The 16,282-nt window shown below is 47.4% G+C and overlaps 1 protein-coding gene across 1 annotated transcript in view; it reads left to right on the forward strand.

Annotated features, from left to right (window-relative positions):
* LOC141178669 (uncharacterized) overlaps positions 1–15,482 on the forward strand; it is a 134,059-nt gene extending 118,577 nt beyond the window's left edge. The window contains exon 2 of the mRNA XM_073660558.1: positions 14,532–15,482. Coding sequence (XP_073516659.1) covers positions 14,532–15,428 — 897 coding nt within the window. The 3' untranslated portion in view covers positions 15,429–15,482. The remainder of the gene's footprint in view (positions 1–14,531) is intronic.
* The last annotated feature ends 800 nt before the right edge of the window (positions 15,483–16,282 follow it).

A 16,282-nucleotide genomic window follows, 5' to 3' on the forward strand; every position in this document is an offset into this window, starting at 1 on the left:
TGCCGTGCGTCCACACTACTCTGGAACTCTCTACCCCAACATATCAGACTCTCGCCCACCGTGAAAACCTTCAAAAGGAACCTGAAGACTCACTCACCTCTTCCAACAAGCCTACAACCTTTGCTCCAGCCAGTAACCATTGCTCCACCATACCGCTGCACGACTAGCTCTACCCTCACCTACTGTATCCTCACCCATCCCTTGTAGACTGTGAGCCCTCACGGACAGGGTCCTCGCTCCTCCTGTACCAGTCGCCGTCACATTTTGTTAAAGATCATTGTAATTGTTTTTGTAGGTATACCCCTTTTTTTACATGTAAAGCGCCATGGAATAAATGGCACTATAATAATAATAATAATATTAATGTGTTTTTTAGCACCTTGAGGGATGCAGTTTTTAGAATTGTGTTACTTATGGGTATTTTCTGTCATATAGACCCCTAAAAATCACTTCAAATGTAATGTGGTCCCTAAAAAAAAAAAACGGTTTTGTAAATTTTGTTGACAAAATGAGAAATCGCAGGTCAACGTTTAACCATTATAACATATAATAATTGTTTCAAAAATTGTGCTGATGTAAAGTAGACATGTGGGAAATGTTATTAACTATATTGTGTGACATATCTCTGATTTAAGGGCATAAGAATTCAAATTTGAAAATTTGCAACATTTTCAACATTTTTGACAATAAACGCAAGTCATATTGAACAAATTTTACCACTACCATGAAGGACAATATGTCACGAAAAAACAGTCTCAGAATCAGTGAGCTCTGTTGAAGCGTTCCGGGGTTAGTACCTCATAAACTTACCCTGGTCAGAATTGTAAAAATTGGTTTGGTCATTAAGGGGAATCTGTTACCCCTTGGGACTTATCTGACCTACTAAGATGGGCATACAGGTGACAGAAATGTAAATCTATTTATACCTGTATTCCTCATATTAGAGGTCTTATTGCTGTGAAATGTCTTCTTATTCATTCTGGTTTCTGATGCGTTCCAGTCCCTGGACCCGGAAGAAATCCCCACCTCCTGTGTGATTTATAATGTTTCCCCACTCCACTGCACGTCACGGTGCCCTGTGACGTGCAGTTGCGGCGGCCAAATCCCGGACCGGGAAGTCATAGAGACTTGTAGGTGCTTGAATACAAGATCCCTGCAGTACTATGACCAAACACGGGAGTGCGCCTTCTGCAAAATGTGAAGTGCGCGGGATTTGGTCGCCGCAAATGCACGTCACAGGGCACTGTGACGTGCAGGGGAGGGGGGAAACATTATAAGTAATATAGGAGGCAGGGATTTATTCCAGGCGCAGGGCCCGCAAGCCATCAGAAATCAGAATGAATAAAAAGAAATTTCACAGCAACAAGACCTCTAATATGAGGCATACAGGTATGAATAGATTTACATTTCTATCACCTGTATGCCCATATTGGTAGGTCAGATAAGTCCCAGGGGGTGAAAGATTCCATTTAAGGTCAAAATTGGCTTGGTCACTAGGGGATAAAATATATGGGGGGAGGCCACGGCGTTTTTTTTTTTCAATTATTTAATGCGCTGACTGCAACCGTCATCAGCGTTGCCTGATCTTGCTAGTCACAGGAAGACCAGGAGAGGATGATGACAGTTGTCAGCACCCGGTATCAGCGCTAACCAGGGCTGTGGAGTCAGAGTCCATTTTGGTGGAGTCAGAGTCAGTATCAAATGGACTGACTCTGACTCCTAAAATATATAATAAATTGGGTACAGTAGTTCAATGCAGTTTGTGGGGAATATTTTTTCATAAGAATTTTGGAAAGTTATGAAATGTCCTATAAATGTCTGTCCTATTCCTGATCTAAGGGTCTAGACTTTTAGCTGAGATGAATGTGTACTGCAGTAAATTTATCACTTAAACATGAGCCATGTATGAGGGAGTCGGAGTCATGGAAATTGAGGAGTCGGAGGTTTGGCTTACCGACTCCACAGTCCTGGCGCTAACTGTACTGCTTTTCCAGGCGCTGGAGCTTTTCATTCTGGTACATGTCAACTGTGTGTCATCAGTGTGCACGTGTGTCATCAGTGTGCACGTGTGTCATCAGTGTGCACGTGTGCGGCATGCACGCATTTCCTTCGTGCTGCTAGAAAAAATTACATGTCTGCAAGTTTTTCACACGGACACGTCGTCCATGTGAAAAAAACTACATTCGTGCACCACCATTGAATACAATGGGTGTGCGTGTGTCCGTTTTTGCAGCCCTTAAAGGGAATCTGTCACCACTTTGGAGTTATCAGACCTCTACTATGGGCATACAGGGTATAGAAAAGTAAATCTATACATACCTGTATGGCCATGGTAGAGATCTGAATGCAGAGAAACGTAGTATTATCTCCTTGGTTTTTCACAGGCTTGGTGTCCCCCCACAGGGAGGGCGCTTTGTTTCCTCCCGGGCCCGTTTGTCTGAGTACAGTGCCACAGTGCTCTATTGCGCAGGCGCTGGGGAGTCACTGTGGCACTGTGCTCAGCCAAACGGGCCCAGGAGGAAACAAAGTGCGCTCCCGGTATGCCGCGCTTTGCGCTTGTGCCGGGAGGTGAGGGAAGAAAGCGCACGTCACAGGGACCTGTCAAGTGCGGGGAGGGGGAGAAATATGGTAAACGTGGACATAGGCGGGAATTGGTGGAATAATAAGCAGATTGGTGGGGATAGCTTGGTATCTTGTGAAAAACCAAGGAGATAAAACTACATTTCTCTGCATTCAGACCTCTACCATGGGCCATACAGGTATGTATAGATTTACTTTTCTATACCCTGTATGCCCATAGCTCCAAAGTGGTGACAGATTCCCTTTAAAAAGTGGATGTGTGAAGGTAGGCTAACACATACACTTCACATACTGTGTGTAAATAGACAGCACATCTATACTACAGATATGCAACCACCACATATACACTATGGATTAAATCAGCATTTTTTTTAGAGAGAACCAGGAGTGAAACAAACAGATAAAATCTATCTTGGAGAGACCTGAACCTCTTTTGCACCGACTCCTGATTTTGGCTTACAAATTCCTGACCCAAATCCAGGCCAAAATCGGTCTGTGAATGTGTCCCCAGGATGGCGGCAGTAATATGGGACAGTGTCTTTAGGATTTCTCCCACAGTCCCTGCAGCAGGTTCAGCCGCACAGTAACAGATGTGATACCAGGGGTGAGGGGAGACACCTGCTGCAATCCTTGTATCCTGCAGTACTGCGGCCATTGTACCGGGGTCCTAGAAAGATCTACCGCAGGGAAGACAGTGGAGGGAGGAATACGGACACGGATCATTAATACTTATCTGTCACTTTGTGCGGAGCCTGAGATCAGTAAATCACAATCTTCCATCTGCGGCCTGGAGAAAATGCTGCTCATGTTTGGGGTCTAAGGGGAGGACACATCTGCCGGTGAGACGACTGCTCTGCTCAAGTGATCGGCTGCAGCTGGTGCGAGTGGCGGATCGAGCGATGTCAGAAGGCAGAAGGCGATGAGGTCAAAAGAGAAGAGAGAAGCCCAGGACCAGCACAGCAATTCATTATTGTCACTGCTTTCTTCATTTTCTTTGTAATCTGGAATAAATATTTATTTAGAAACTTCTCTGTGATAGAACAACCACCCCCAATAAACCCAGCACAGGATGTGCCCCGGAGTCTCTACTATAGTGCACATGATATAATCCATATCTATATACTTCATGGTACAAATGGTGACAAGAGCACTACCAGCAGCCACCAGTAGAGGGAGCGCAGGAGCGAGCTGCATGATGCCGCACATTACATGTCGTGTCAATACATTTACCGGGCGGTAGATGGCGCAGTTTTAAACAAAATCACCAACTGTCGCAGCCAGCGCTGGCCGCCAGGCTCCCTCCTCCGGCTCCAGCACAGTGACGGCCGGGGGGGCAGGCAGCCCCTAACACCGCTCTCTGCCCGCCCCCCGCCGGCGGTACCTCCCTGGGGTGTCAGCTTCGTCCGGGACAGAAGCTGAGGGCCTCGTCTGTCACTTCAGCAGGACGCAGGGAATCCGGTGTCACGCAGGGGACGTCGGGCAGCGCGGTGACGTCACTGCATGGCGCGCAGAGACACGTGATAGCAGAGGAGCCGGAGGCTGCGGTGCACCCTGGGGCTGGAGCAGGGTTGTGGCTCTCCCAGTGCGGTAAAGGGCCTGGTCATTCTGGCCACTGTCATTGTGCTGTCACCCACACAGAGCCGGCTATTCCCTGCTGGGCAGAGGGACCAGGCCCTTCTGGCCACTGGCATTGTGCTGTCACCTGGAGCCGGCTATTCCCTGCTGGGCGGAGGGACCAGGCCCTTCTGGCCGCTGGCATTGTGCTGTCACCCAGAGCCGGCTATTCCCTGCTGGGCAGAGGGACCAGGCCCTTCTGGCCACTGGCATTGTGCTGTCACCCAGAGCCGGCTATTCCCTGCTGGGCAGAGGGACCAGGCCCTTCTGGCCACTGGCATTGTGCTGTCACCCAGAGCCGGCTATTCCTTGCTGGACAGAGGGACCAGGCCCTTCTGGCCACTGGCATTGTGCTGTCACCCAGAGCCGGCTATTCCCTGCTGGGCAGAGGGACCAGGCCCTTCTGGCCACTGGCATTGTGCTGTCACCCAGAGCCGGCTATTCCCTGCTGGGCAGAGGGACCAGGCCCTTCTGGCCACTGGCATTGTGCTGTCACACAGAGCCGGCTATTCCCTGCTGGGCAGAGGGACCAGGCCCTTCTGGCCACTGGCATTGTGCTGTCACCCAGAGCCGGCTATTCCTTGCTGGGCAGAGGGACCAGGCCCTTCTGGCCACTGGCATTGTGCTGTCACCCAGAGCCTGCTATTCCCTGCTGGGCAGAGGGACCAGGCCCTTCTGGCCACTGGCATTGTGCTGTCACACAGAGCCGGCTATTCCCTGCTGGGCAGAGGGACCAGGCCCTTCTGGCCACTGGCATTGTGCTGTCACCCAGAGCCGGCTATTCCTTGCTGGACAGAGGGACCAGGCCCTTCTGGCCACTGGCATTGTGCTGTCACCCAGAGCCGGCTATTCCCTGCTGGGCAGAGGGACCAGGCCCTTCTGGCCACTGGCATTGTGCTGTCACCCAGAGCCGGCTATTCCCTGCTGGGCAGAGGGACCAGGCCCTTCTGGCCACTGGCATTGTGCTGTCACACAGAGCCGGCTATTCCCTGCTGGGCAGAGGGACCAGGCCCTTCTGGCCACTGGCATTGTGCTGTCACCCAGAGCCGGCTATTCCTTGCTGGGCAGAGGGACCAGGCCCTTCTGGCCACTGGCATTGTGCTGTCACCCAGAGCCTGCTATTCCCTGCTGGGCAGAGGGACCAGGCCCTTCTGGCCACTGGCATTGTGCTGTCACACAGAGCCGGCTATTCCCTGCTGGGCAGAGGGACCAGGCCTTTCTGGCCACTGGCATTGTGCTGTCACCCAGAGCCGGCTATTCCCTGCTGGGCAGAGGGACCAGGCCCTTCTTGCCACTGGCATTGTGCTGTCACCCAGAGCCGGCTATTCCCTGCTGGGCAGAGGGACCAGGCCCTTCTGGCCACTGTCATTGTGCTGTCACCCACACAGAGCCGGCTATTCCCTGCTGGGCAGAGGGACCAGGCCCTTCTGGCCACTGGCATTGTGCTGTCACCTGGAGCCGGCTATTCCCTGCTGGGCGGAGGGACCAGGCCCTTCTGGCCGCTGGCATTGTGCTGTCACCCAGAGCCGGCTATTCCCTGCTGGGCAGAGGGACCAGGCCCTTCTGGCCACTGGCATTGTGCTGTCACCCAGAGCCGGCTATTCCCTGCTGGGCAGAGGGACCAGGCCCTTCTGGCCACTGGCATTGTGCTGTCACCCAGAGCCGGCTATTCCTTGCTGGACAGAGGGACCAGGCCCTTCTGGCCACTGGCATTGTGCTGTCACCCAGAGCCGGCTATTCTTCCCTGCTGGGCAGAGGGACCATGCCCTTCTGGCCACTGGCATTGTGCTGTCACCCAGAGCCGGCTATTCCCTGCTGGGCAGAGGGACCAGGCCCTTCTGGCCACTGGCATTGTGCTGTCACACAGAGCCGGCTATTCCCTGCTGGGCAGAGGGACCAGGCCCTTCTGGCCACTGGCATTGTGCTGTCACCCAGAGCCGGCTATTCCTTGCTGGGCAGAGGGACCAGGCCCTTCTGGCCACTGGCATTGTGCTGTCACCCAGAGCCTGCTATTCCCTGCTGGGCAGAGGGACCAGGCCCTTCTGGCCACTGGCATTGTGCTGTCACACAGAGCCGGCTATTCCCTGCTGGGCAGAGGGACCAGGCCCTTCTGGCCACTGGCATTGTGCTGTCACCCAGAGCCGGCTATTCCCTGCTGGGCAGAGGGACCAGGCCCTTCTTGCCACTGGCATTGTGCTGTCACCCAGAGCCGGCTATTCCCTGCTGGGCAGAGGGACCAGGCCCTTCTGGCCACTGTCATTGTGCTGTCACCCAGAGCCGGCTATTCCCTGCTGGGCAGAGGGACCAGGCCCTTCTGGCCACTGGCATTGTGCTGTCACACAGAGCCGGCTATTCCCTGCTGGGCAGAGGGACCAGGCCACTGGCATTGTGCTGACACACAGATTCGGCTATTCCCTGCTGGGCAGAGGGACCAGGCCCTTCTGGCCACTGTCATTGTGCTGTCACCCAGAGCCGGCTATTCCCTGCTGGGCAGAGGGACCAGGCCCTTCTGGCCACTGGCCTTGTGCTGTCACCCAGAGCCGGCTATTCCCTGCTGGGCAGAGGGACCAGGCCCTTCTGGCCACTGTCATTGTGCTGTCACCCACACAGAGCCAGCTATTCCCTGCTGGGCAGAGGGACCAGGCCCTTCTGGCCACTGGCATTGTGCTGTCACCCAGAGCCGGCTATTCCCTGCTGGGCAGAGGGACCAGGCCCTTCTGGCCACTGTCATTGTGCTGTCACCCACACAGAGCCGGCTATTCCCTGCTGGGCAGAGGGACCAGGCCCTTCTGGCCACTGGCATTGTGCTGTCACACAGAGCCGGCTATTCCCTGCTTGGCAGAGGGACCAGGCCCTTCTGGCCACTGGCATTGTGCTGTCACCCAGAGCTGGCTATTCCCTGCTGGGCGGAGGGACCAGGCCCTTCTGGCCACTGGCATTGTGCTGTCACCCAGAGCCGGCTATTCCCTGCTGGGCAGAGGGACCAGGCCCTTCTGGCCACTGGGCTTTATCCTGCCCTATATGACAATGCTGAACCCCACTGGGATGCAGGACACTTATTGGATGTAGATCTATACAGGGGCGGACCTACCGCCCGTGCAGACGGTTCATTGAATGGGGGGCCCCCGAGGGAGAGGGGGCCCCTCCAGCAGGGCCGCCATCAGGGCACGACGCAACGCTGGAGTCCGGATCAGCAGCAGGTAAGAAGGGAGGTGAGTATTTGATTTTTTTTTTTTTATGTATGGGGGCATGAGGCATTATATGGTGGGGGGAGAGTGGGTGTGACATCCTGCATGGGGCATTATATGGGGGGAGAGGTGACATCCTGAATGGGGCATTATATGGGGGGTAGAGGTGACATCCTGCATGGGGCATTATATGGGGGGGGTGACATCCTGCATGGGGCATTATATGGGGGGGGTGACATCCTGCATGGGGCATTATATGGGGGGGTGACATCCTGCATGGGGCATTATATGGGGGGTTGACATCCTGCATGGGGCATTATAAGGGGGGAAGTGACATCCTGCTTGGGGCATTATAAGAGGGGGAGGGGGGAATTGACATCCTGCATGGGGCATTATAAGAGGGGAAGGGGGGGAAGTGACATCCTGCATGGGGCATTATAAGAGGGGGAGGGGGGAAGTGACATCCTGCATGGGGCATTATAAGAGGGGGAGGGGGGAATTGACATCCTGCATGGGGCTTTATATGGTTGTGGGGGGTGTGTGACATCCTGCATGGGGCATTATAAGAGGGGAAGGGGGGAAGTGACATCCTGCATGGGGCATTGGAAGGGGGGAAGTGACATCCTGCATGGGGCATTATAAGGGAGGGGGTGGTCTGAATTACTGCATGGGGCATGATAAGGGAGGGGGTGGTCTGACTTACTGCATGGGGCATTGAAAAGGGGGGAAGTGACATCCTTCAAGGGGCATTATATGGGGGGGAGAGGTGACATCCTGCATGGGGCATTTTATGGGGGGTAGAGGTGACATCCTGCATAGGGCATTAAAAGGGGGGTGTCATCCTGCATGGGGCATTATAAGGGGGGGAACAGCCTGCATGGAGCGTTATATGTGGGCCAATATTCTGTATGGAGCGTTATATGGGGGACAGTATTCTCTATGGAGCGTTATATGGGGTCAGTATTCTGTATGGAGCGTTATATGGGGGCCAGTATTCTGTATGGAGCGTTATATGGGGGCCAGTATTCTGTATGGAGTTTTATATGGGGGCCAGTATTCTGTATGGAGTTTTATATGGGGGCCAGTATTCTGTATGGAGTTTTATATGGGGGTCAGTATTCTGTATGGAGTTTTTTATGGGGGCCAGTATTCTGTATGGAGCGTTATATGGGGGCCAGTATTCTGTATGGAGCTTTATATGGGGGCCAGTATTCTGTATGGAGCGTTATATGGGGGCCAGTATTCTGTATGGAGCGTTATATGGCGGCCAGTATTCTGTATGGAGCATTTTATGGGAGCCAGTATTCTGTATGCAGTGTTATATGGGGACCAGTATCCTGTATGGAGCGTTATATGGGGACCAGTATCCTGTATGGAGCGTTATATTGGGACCAGTATCCTGTATGGAGCGTTATATGGGGACCAGTATCCTGTATGAAGCTATTTATGGGGACCAGTATTCTGTATGGAGCGTTATATGGGGACCAATATCCTGTATGGAGCGTTATAAGGGGGTCAGTATCCTGTATGGAGCATGATATGGTGCCCATAATACTGTATGGAGGACTATACTGTCCGGTCTGCACTGTGCGCTGTGAGGATTTGCCGGTTTCTGAGCTATTGTAGAATTTACAATAGATATCACTCATGTAATGTAGTAAGTGAAATCCTTGGCCTTGTACTATATATATATATTTCCCTGTCGTATCTGTGCATCATGAATCATGGTATGTGTTAAAGGGGCCCACTGAGACTCTTTCGCCCAGGGCCCACAAAAACCTGGAGCCGGCCCTGGGGGTAAGTATAACAAGTTTTATTTTTTTTAAATACAATTAACTAGGAGTGGGGGGAATCAGAGATGCATGGGGGGGATGAGAGATGCACGGGGGGGGGGCAAAAAAATTCTTGCACAGGGGCCCACTACATTCTTTGTCCGCCCCTGGATCTATAGGAATTCTGGAATGGTATTTTTCGCAGTAATATTGAGCCGTGGACTAGATATGGCTCATATCTATTTTTATGGGATGTTTATACACAGGAATTACCCCCCTGATTTCGGTCTGTACAATATCCTGCTCTGATCACATCCACGTCCATTTCATTTACTGGTGATCATTTTTGTTGATCACAGGACCACAGATTTCTTCCAAGCTTGCACCTAGGGGTGTTTTAACCCTCGGGCCATTTTCAGTTTTATCATTTTTTTCCTTTTTTATTTTTCTGTCCACATCGTCGTTGGGGGCTTTTTTTTTTCTTTTTTGGCGGGACGTTTTTATTGATACCATTTTGGCGTGGATACCATGTTTTGATCGCCTCTTATTGCATTTTATTGCAATGTTGTGGTGGCCAAAAACACGTAATTCTGGCCTTTAAATTTTTTTCTCATTATGCCGTTTAGTGATCAGATTAATTTATTTTATATAAGGGGTTAATACTATAACTACTGGCCCAATGCACCAGTTCCTTCCCCCCTCTAGGATTTTGCCTGCTTTATATAAGAAAGCTAAATCCCAGTGGATGATTTCATGGTGTTTTTATTTGAAGTAAATTGATTTTTTAAAGGGAATCTGTCACCCCCTGGGAGTTATCAGACCTCTAATATGGGCATACAGGTGATAGAAATGTAAATCTATACATACCTGTATGGCCCATATTAGAGGTCTGTTTGCTTTGAAATATCTTTTTATAAAATCAGGATGCCGGGAGGAAGTGGAGACCAAACCTTACTGTTGTGCACACCGGAGGTCACTGGAGCGGAAGTCACAGTGACTCCCTAGCACCTGCGCACTAGAGCCCAGCAGTGTAAAATAGGGAAGGGAGAAAAAAGAACGCGCCTTGCATTATAGGCGCATTGCGCATGTGCGGGATGTGCAGACCTAGACTGTGATGGTGAGGGGGGAATATTTAAATTAAGCAGGTAGATGGGCATTTCTTGGCGTCCCCTGGACGCCAAGCTTAGCAGAATGGCTTTTATAAAAAGATATTTCAAAGCAAGCAGACCTCTAATATGGGCCATACAGGTATGTATAGATTTACATTTCATACACCCATATTATGTATGCCCATATTAGAGGTCTGATAGATCCCAGGGGGTGACAGATTCCCTTTAAGTGAGTAAACATCCAAAGTTGTACATTCATTTTTAATACCGTTTTATATTTTTTATGTATTTCGATGCAGCCAAAAAAATCAGCAAAATTTAGTTTTTTGTAATGAATAAAACTAGCAATTTTATTATACAAATAATTACACTCAGTGCTGATTGTTCAGTTTGTCCCAAATTCAACTTTTGAGGAATGTAACATAGTAACATAGTTTTTAAGGTTGAAGGAAGACTAAGTCCATCTAGTTCAACCCATAGCCTAACATCTTGATCCAGAGGAAGGCAAGAAAAAAACCCATGTGGCAAACACGAAGCTCCACATTGGAGAAAAAAATTCCTTCCCGACTCCATACGACAATCAGACTAGTTCCCTGGATTAATGCCCTATCAGGGAATCTAGTATATATAACCTGTAATATTATACTTTTCAAGAAAGCCATCCATACCCTTCTTAAATTTTAGTAGTGAATCACTCATTACAACATCATGCGGCAGAGAGTTCCATAGATCGTTAGAGAAGAATAGGATGCTAAATAACCCCAAAGTTTTATCTTGCATGCTGACCAACGCAAGAAGCCTGACCAATAAGGCGGATGAGCTGCGGGCGCTTATATCGGAGGAGAGGTATGACATCGTAGGTATAACAGAGACTTGGCTAGACGATAGCTACGACTGGGCGGTAAATTTATTAGATTATAGTTTATTTAGAAGGGACCGGAAACGGGAAAGGCGGAGGAGTCTGCTTATATGTAAAGTCATGTCTAAAACCCAGACTAAGGGAAGATATAGGAGAGGGAGAATAGGGGGTCGAGTCCATGTGGGTAGAGATAGAGGGGGCAAAAAATAATAATAAAATATTACTGGGGGTCTGCTATAAGCCACCAAATATAACAGAGGAGAATGAGAATCTGTTATTAGGACAAATAGACAAAGTAGCAAAACATAATGAAGTGATTGTAATGGGGGATTTCAACTACCCGGATATTGACTGGGAAACAGAAACCTGTAGATCTCAAAAAGGAAAGAGGTTCTTGACAAATATTAAGGATAATTATCTCTCCCAACTAGTGCAGGAACCAACGAGAGGGAAGGCCGTGGTGGACTTAATATTGACTAATAGGCCTGATAGAATAACTGAGGTACAGATAGGGGGGCACCTAGGTAATAGCGATCATAATATTATCGACTTCAAAATGCCCTTCAGTAGGGTTATCAATAAGGGAACAACAAAAACATTAAACTTTAGGAGGGCGAAGTTTGATCAGCTGATAGAAAACCTTCAACTTATTGACTGGGACAAAGTACTTAATCAATGGAATACGAATAGTAAATGGGAAACCTTCAAAAGAATTCTGAATACTCAGTGCGAGAGGTATATACCGTATGGGAATAAAAGGGCCAGAAATAAGAGGAAACCAATATGGTTGAACAAGAACGTAAAAGGGGCGTTAAATAGCAAAAAAGAGGCATTCAAGATATTAAAACAGGAAAACAGTAAGGAGGCACTAATGTGTTACAAGGAAAAAACGAGAACCTGTAAAAAACAAATAAAAATAGCGAAGGAGGAAACAGAGAAACATATTGCTAGGGAAAGTAGATCAAATCCCAAACTGTTCTTTACGTATATAAATAGTAAAAGGATTAAATCGGATAATATTGGACCGATAAAAAGTGAGGAAGGCAAAATCATAGAGAAAGATGAGGATAAAGCTAATCTATTAAATAATTTTTTTTCGACAACTTTCACAAAGGAAATCGAACTAACAGGAGAAATGAGAAGTGACAAACTTAATCCTCCACTAAGTATGACAAATCTAACCCAAGCTGGGGTACAGAAACGCCTCAGTAACATTAAAATAAACAAATCACCAGGACCTGATGGCATACACCCACAGGTACTAAGGGAACTAAGTAATGTGATAGACAGACCGTTATATCTTATATTTAAGGACTCTGTTGAGACTGGGTCTGTACCACTTGATTAGCGACAGGCGAATGTAGTGCCAATATTCAAAAAGGGAGCAAAAAGTGACGCCGGAAACTATCGGCCGGTGAGTCTGACGTCCGTTGTGGGCAAAATTTTTGAAAGCTTCATTAAAGAGGCAATTACGGAGCATCTTGATGCTAATAATCTTTTAATCCCGAACCAACATGGATTCATGAGGAATCGCCCCTGCCAAACAAACCTGATTGACTTCTACGAGGAGGTTAGCTCTCGAGTAGATCAGGGGGAACCAGTGGATGTCGTGTATCTCGACTTCTCAAAAGCGTTCGATAGCGTGCCACATAATAGGTTGGTATACAAAATGAGAATGATGGGGCTGGGGGAAAATGTTTGCAAGTGGGTAGCTAACTGGCTAAAGGATAGAAGGCAGAGGGTAGTTATAAATGGAATATACTCAGAATGGGTAAGCGTCACTAGTGGGGTACCACAGGGGTCTGTACTAGGCCCAATGTTATTTAATATCTTTATTAACGACATAGTCAACGGGATAAATAGTAAAATATCAATATTTGCAGATGACACAAAGTTATGTAAAACAATTAATACAAAAGAGGACAGTGCAGACCTACAGAGGGATTTGGATAAGCTGGGTAGGTGGAGCATTAAATGGCAAATGAGGTTTAACGAGGAGAAATGTAAGGTCATACATATGGGAAGGAAAAATGGAAGTCACCAGTACTCACTGAATGGGAAATCATTGGGGAATTCAGAGATGGAGAAGGACTTGGGCATCTTGATTGATAGCAAACTAAATTGGAGTGCCCAAAGTCAGGCCGCTGCTGTAAGGGCAAACAGGGTAATGGGATGTATCAGAAGAGATATAGCTGCAAAGGATGAGAACATTGTTCTTCCACTGTACAAAGCACTGGTCAGACCACACTTGGAATACTGTGCTCAGTTATGGGCCCCAATATATAGAAAGGATATAAATGAGCTTGAAAAGGTACAAAGGAGGGCAACAAAATTAATAAAGGGAATGGAGGGACTGCAATACCCAGAGAGGTTGGCAAAACTAGGACTATTCAGCCTGGAAAAGAGAAGGTTGAGGGGGGACATAATAAATGTGTACAAATATGTTAGGGGACAGTATAGAGATCTTGCCCGGGATTTGTTCAAAAGGAGGGATATTACGGTAACAAGAGGGCATTCACTAAGATTGGAAGAGAAAAGGTTTCAGCACCAGCATAGAAAGGGGTTCTTTACTGTAAGAGCAGTGAGAATATGGAATTCACTGAGTGAGGAGACGGTAATGTCGGATTCACTACACCAGTTCAAGCGGGGACTGGATGCATTTCTAGATACCAGGCAGATTTCAGCGTATACTTAAAAATAAAATAAAATAGTAGGTTGATACAGGGATTTATTCTGACTGCTGGTTTCAGAGTCGGGAGGGAATTTTTCCTCAGGTGAAGATTAGCTAAATCATTTGGGGTTTTTGCCCTCCTCTGGATCAACTTTAGCAATTACAGAACTAACAGGTCGAACTTGATGGACGCAAGTCTTTATTCGGCTTTACAAACTATGTTACTATGACTGCCCCCCCAGGTAGACCTATAGTGTCTGGTGTACAAAACTTCTGTGAACCAATTTGTCCCCATCCTCTGGTAGAGACATTACCGTCCCACCTTAGGGACACTACCGATTTTCTTAAAAAAAATGGATTGGGTACATGTGGATGAGGATGTCCTCATGGTGGTTTGTGATGTTGAATGATGTTGAATCTCTTTATACGTCCATCCGCCATGAGGACGGAGTTAGGGCCACCAAGGTTTTTCTTGAGATGTCGGATATGGAGATTGGGATGCGCGACCTTGTGGTCGAGCTCTTACAGTTTTCCTTAAGTCACAATTTTTTTCTGTATGGAGAGTCCTTCTACCTACAGCTCCAGGGGACAGCTATGAGAGCGGCTTGTGCCCCCTCTTACGCTAATCGGTTCCTGGGGCTGTGGGAGAGGGAGATCTTCATGACCGATCCAGTACAGGGTATTGATAGGATCCTGTACTGGGGTCGATACATTGATGATATTTTCTTTTTGTGGCAGGTCTCTGACACGGAGGTTGCGCATCTCATCTACACTCTAAACCTCAACAACCTCAACATCAATTTAACTTTCAAGACTGGGAGACACAACATGGAGTTTTTGGATGTTATGCTGAGCATTGACTGTGATGGACTCATCCAAACGGGCGTTTTTCGGAAGCCTACGACGACTAACGCCCTTTTGCATGCTAATTCCTCTTACCCCAGGAAACTGATTAATGGCATCCCCACAGGCCAATTTTTGAGAATTCGCCGAATCTGTTCCAATGATGAGACTTTTGAAAAACAGGCATTGGACCTCAAAGATAGGTTCAGAAAGAGGGGTTATAGTGAGAAAGCTATACAGAGAAGTTATCGAAGAGCAAAATTCTCAGATAGGAAGAACCTACTATACCAACAACGAAAAATTGGAGGAAAGGATATCGTGAGATTTATCTCAACATTTAATTCTAGAAGTAATGAGATATGGAATGCTTTGAACAAACATTGGCAGGTTCTTCTTTTGGACAAAACCCTCTCCTCTTATATCCCCCGCAACCCTATGGTTACTTATAGACGGGCTCAGAATTTACGGGATAGACTTGTTCATAGTAATCTTAATAGTAAGAAGAAAACCTATATATTTGGATCAAAAGGCCCTTCATGGGGATGTAGACCTTGCGGGTCATGTGTGGCCTGTCCAAATACTTGTTCTGAGAAGACATTCACTAACGCGGACAAATCTAGGGAGTATACCATAACTCATGCCATCACGTGTACAACAATAGGGGTCATCTATAGTGCTAGATGCCCCTGTGATAAGATTTATATTGGCATGACTACTAGGGAGCTCCGCAAACGAACAAGAGAACATGTTTTGGACATCATAGCAGCCAAAGAAGTAACTAACTTGGATTAACTGAAAACTTTACCCCGCCATTTTAAAAGGCACCATGAGTGTGATGCCTCTCTCCTCAAGGTTAGTGGTATAGACCGAGTCTATGTGGGGATCCGAGGCGGAAATTGGAAAAAGGTCTTGGCCCAAAAAGAAGTGAAATGGATTTTTACTCTTAATACCATGGTACCCCATGGTCTTAATGAATCCAACAGCTTTGTTCCTTTCCTCTAAATTTACTTCCCTCTTCCGTTGTATTCTGCTTTCTCAGTTTCCTTCTTCTTTCTTCTCTTTTCTCTCTTTTCTTCTTTGTTGTCTCTTTATTGTTGTCTGCTGATTATATTTCTGCTTATCACTATTTTTATTGGTCTATTTTTATTGTTTTTATGATGTTTTTACTGCTTGTTCTTCACTTATTTTTCTTTTGCTTATTAGTTCTTTCGCCTATTTGATGTATTTCTTGAGGAGTCTCGTTTTGGCCATGAGTTGAAGAGAAGAAATACACCATTATGCTGTACTTTGAAACATTCTTTGGGATGGACTACATGCCTACCACAATATGGATATACACATTTTATTATGAATATTTTCACCTCATTTTTTCACTTTTTGCTTTGTCTCTTAGTATTATGTCTTTTTCTGTATTTTTTGATTATCACGATAATTCCATGTTCTTATTTCTTGTGAGCGTGGACATAATATTTATCGGGTGCATATTTGTTACATCTGCCGCCTTTTATGTATTTATTTATTTATATATTATATTCTCTCATGTATTATTTTCACATATATATCCTATTTTGTCTTTCATTGTTTTTCTAGTCACGTTCACGTTCTTATTTCTACATACATCTATCTTCTCTTCTACACCTACCTGT

This window comes from Phyllobates terribilis, unplaced genomic scaffold, assembly GCF_046119375.1.
Source record: "Phyllobates terribilis strain yellow unplaced genomic scaffold, ASM4611937v1 Scaffold_29__1_contigs__length_15306474, whole genome shotgun sequence".
NCBI lineage: Eukaryota > Metazoa > Chordata > Amphibia > Anura > Dendrobatidae > Phyllobates > Phyllobates terribilis.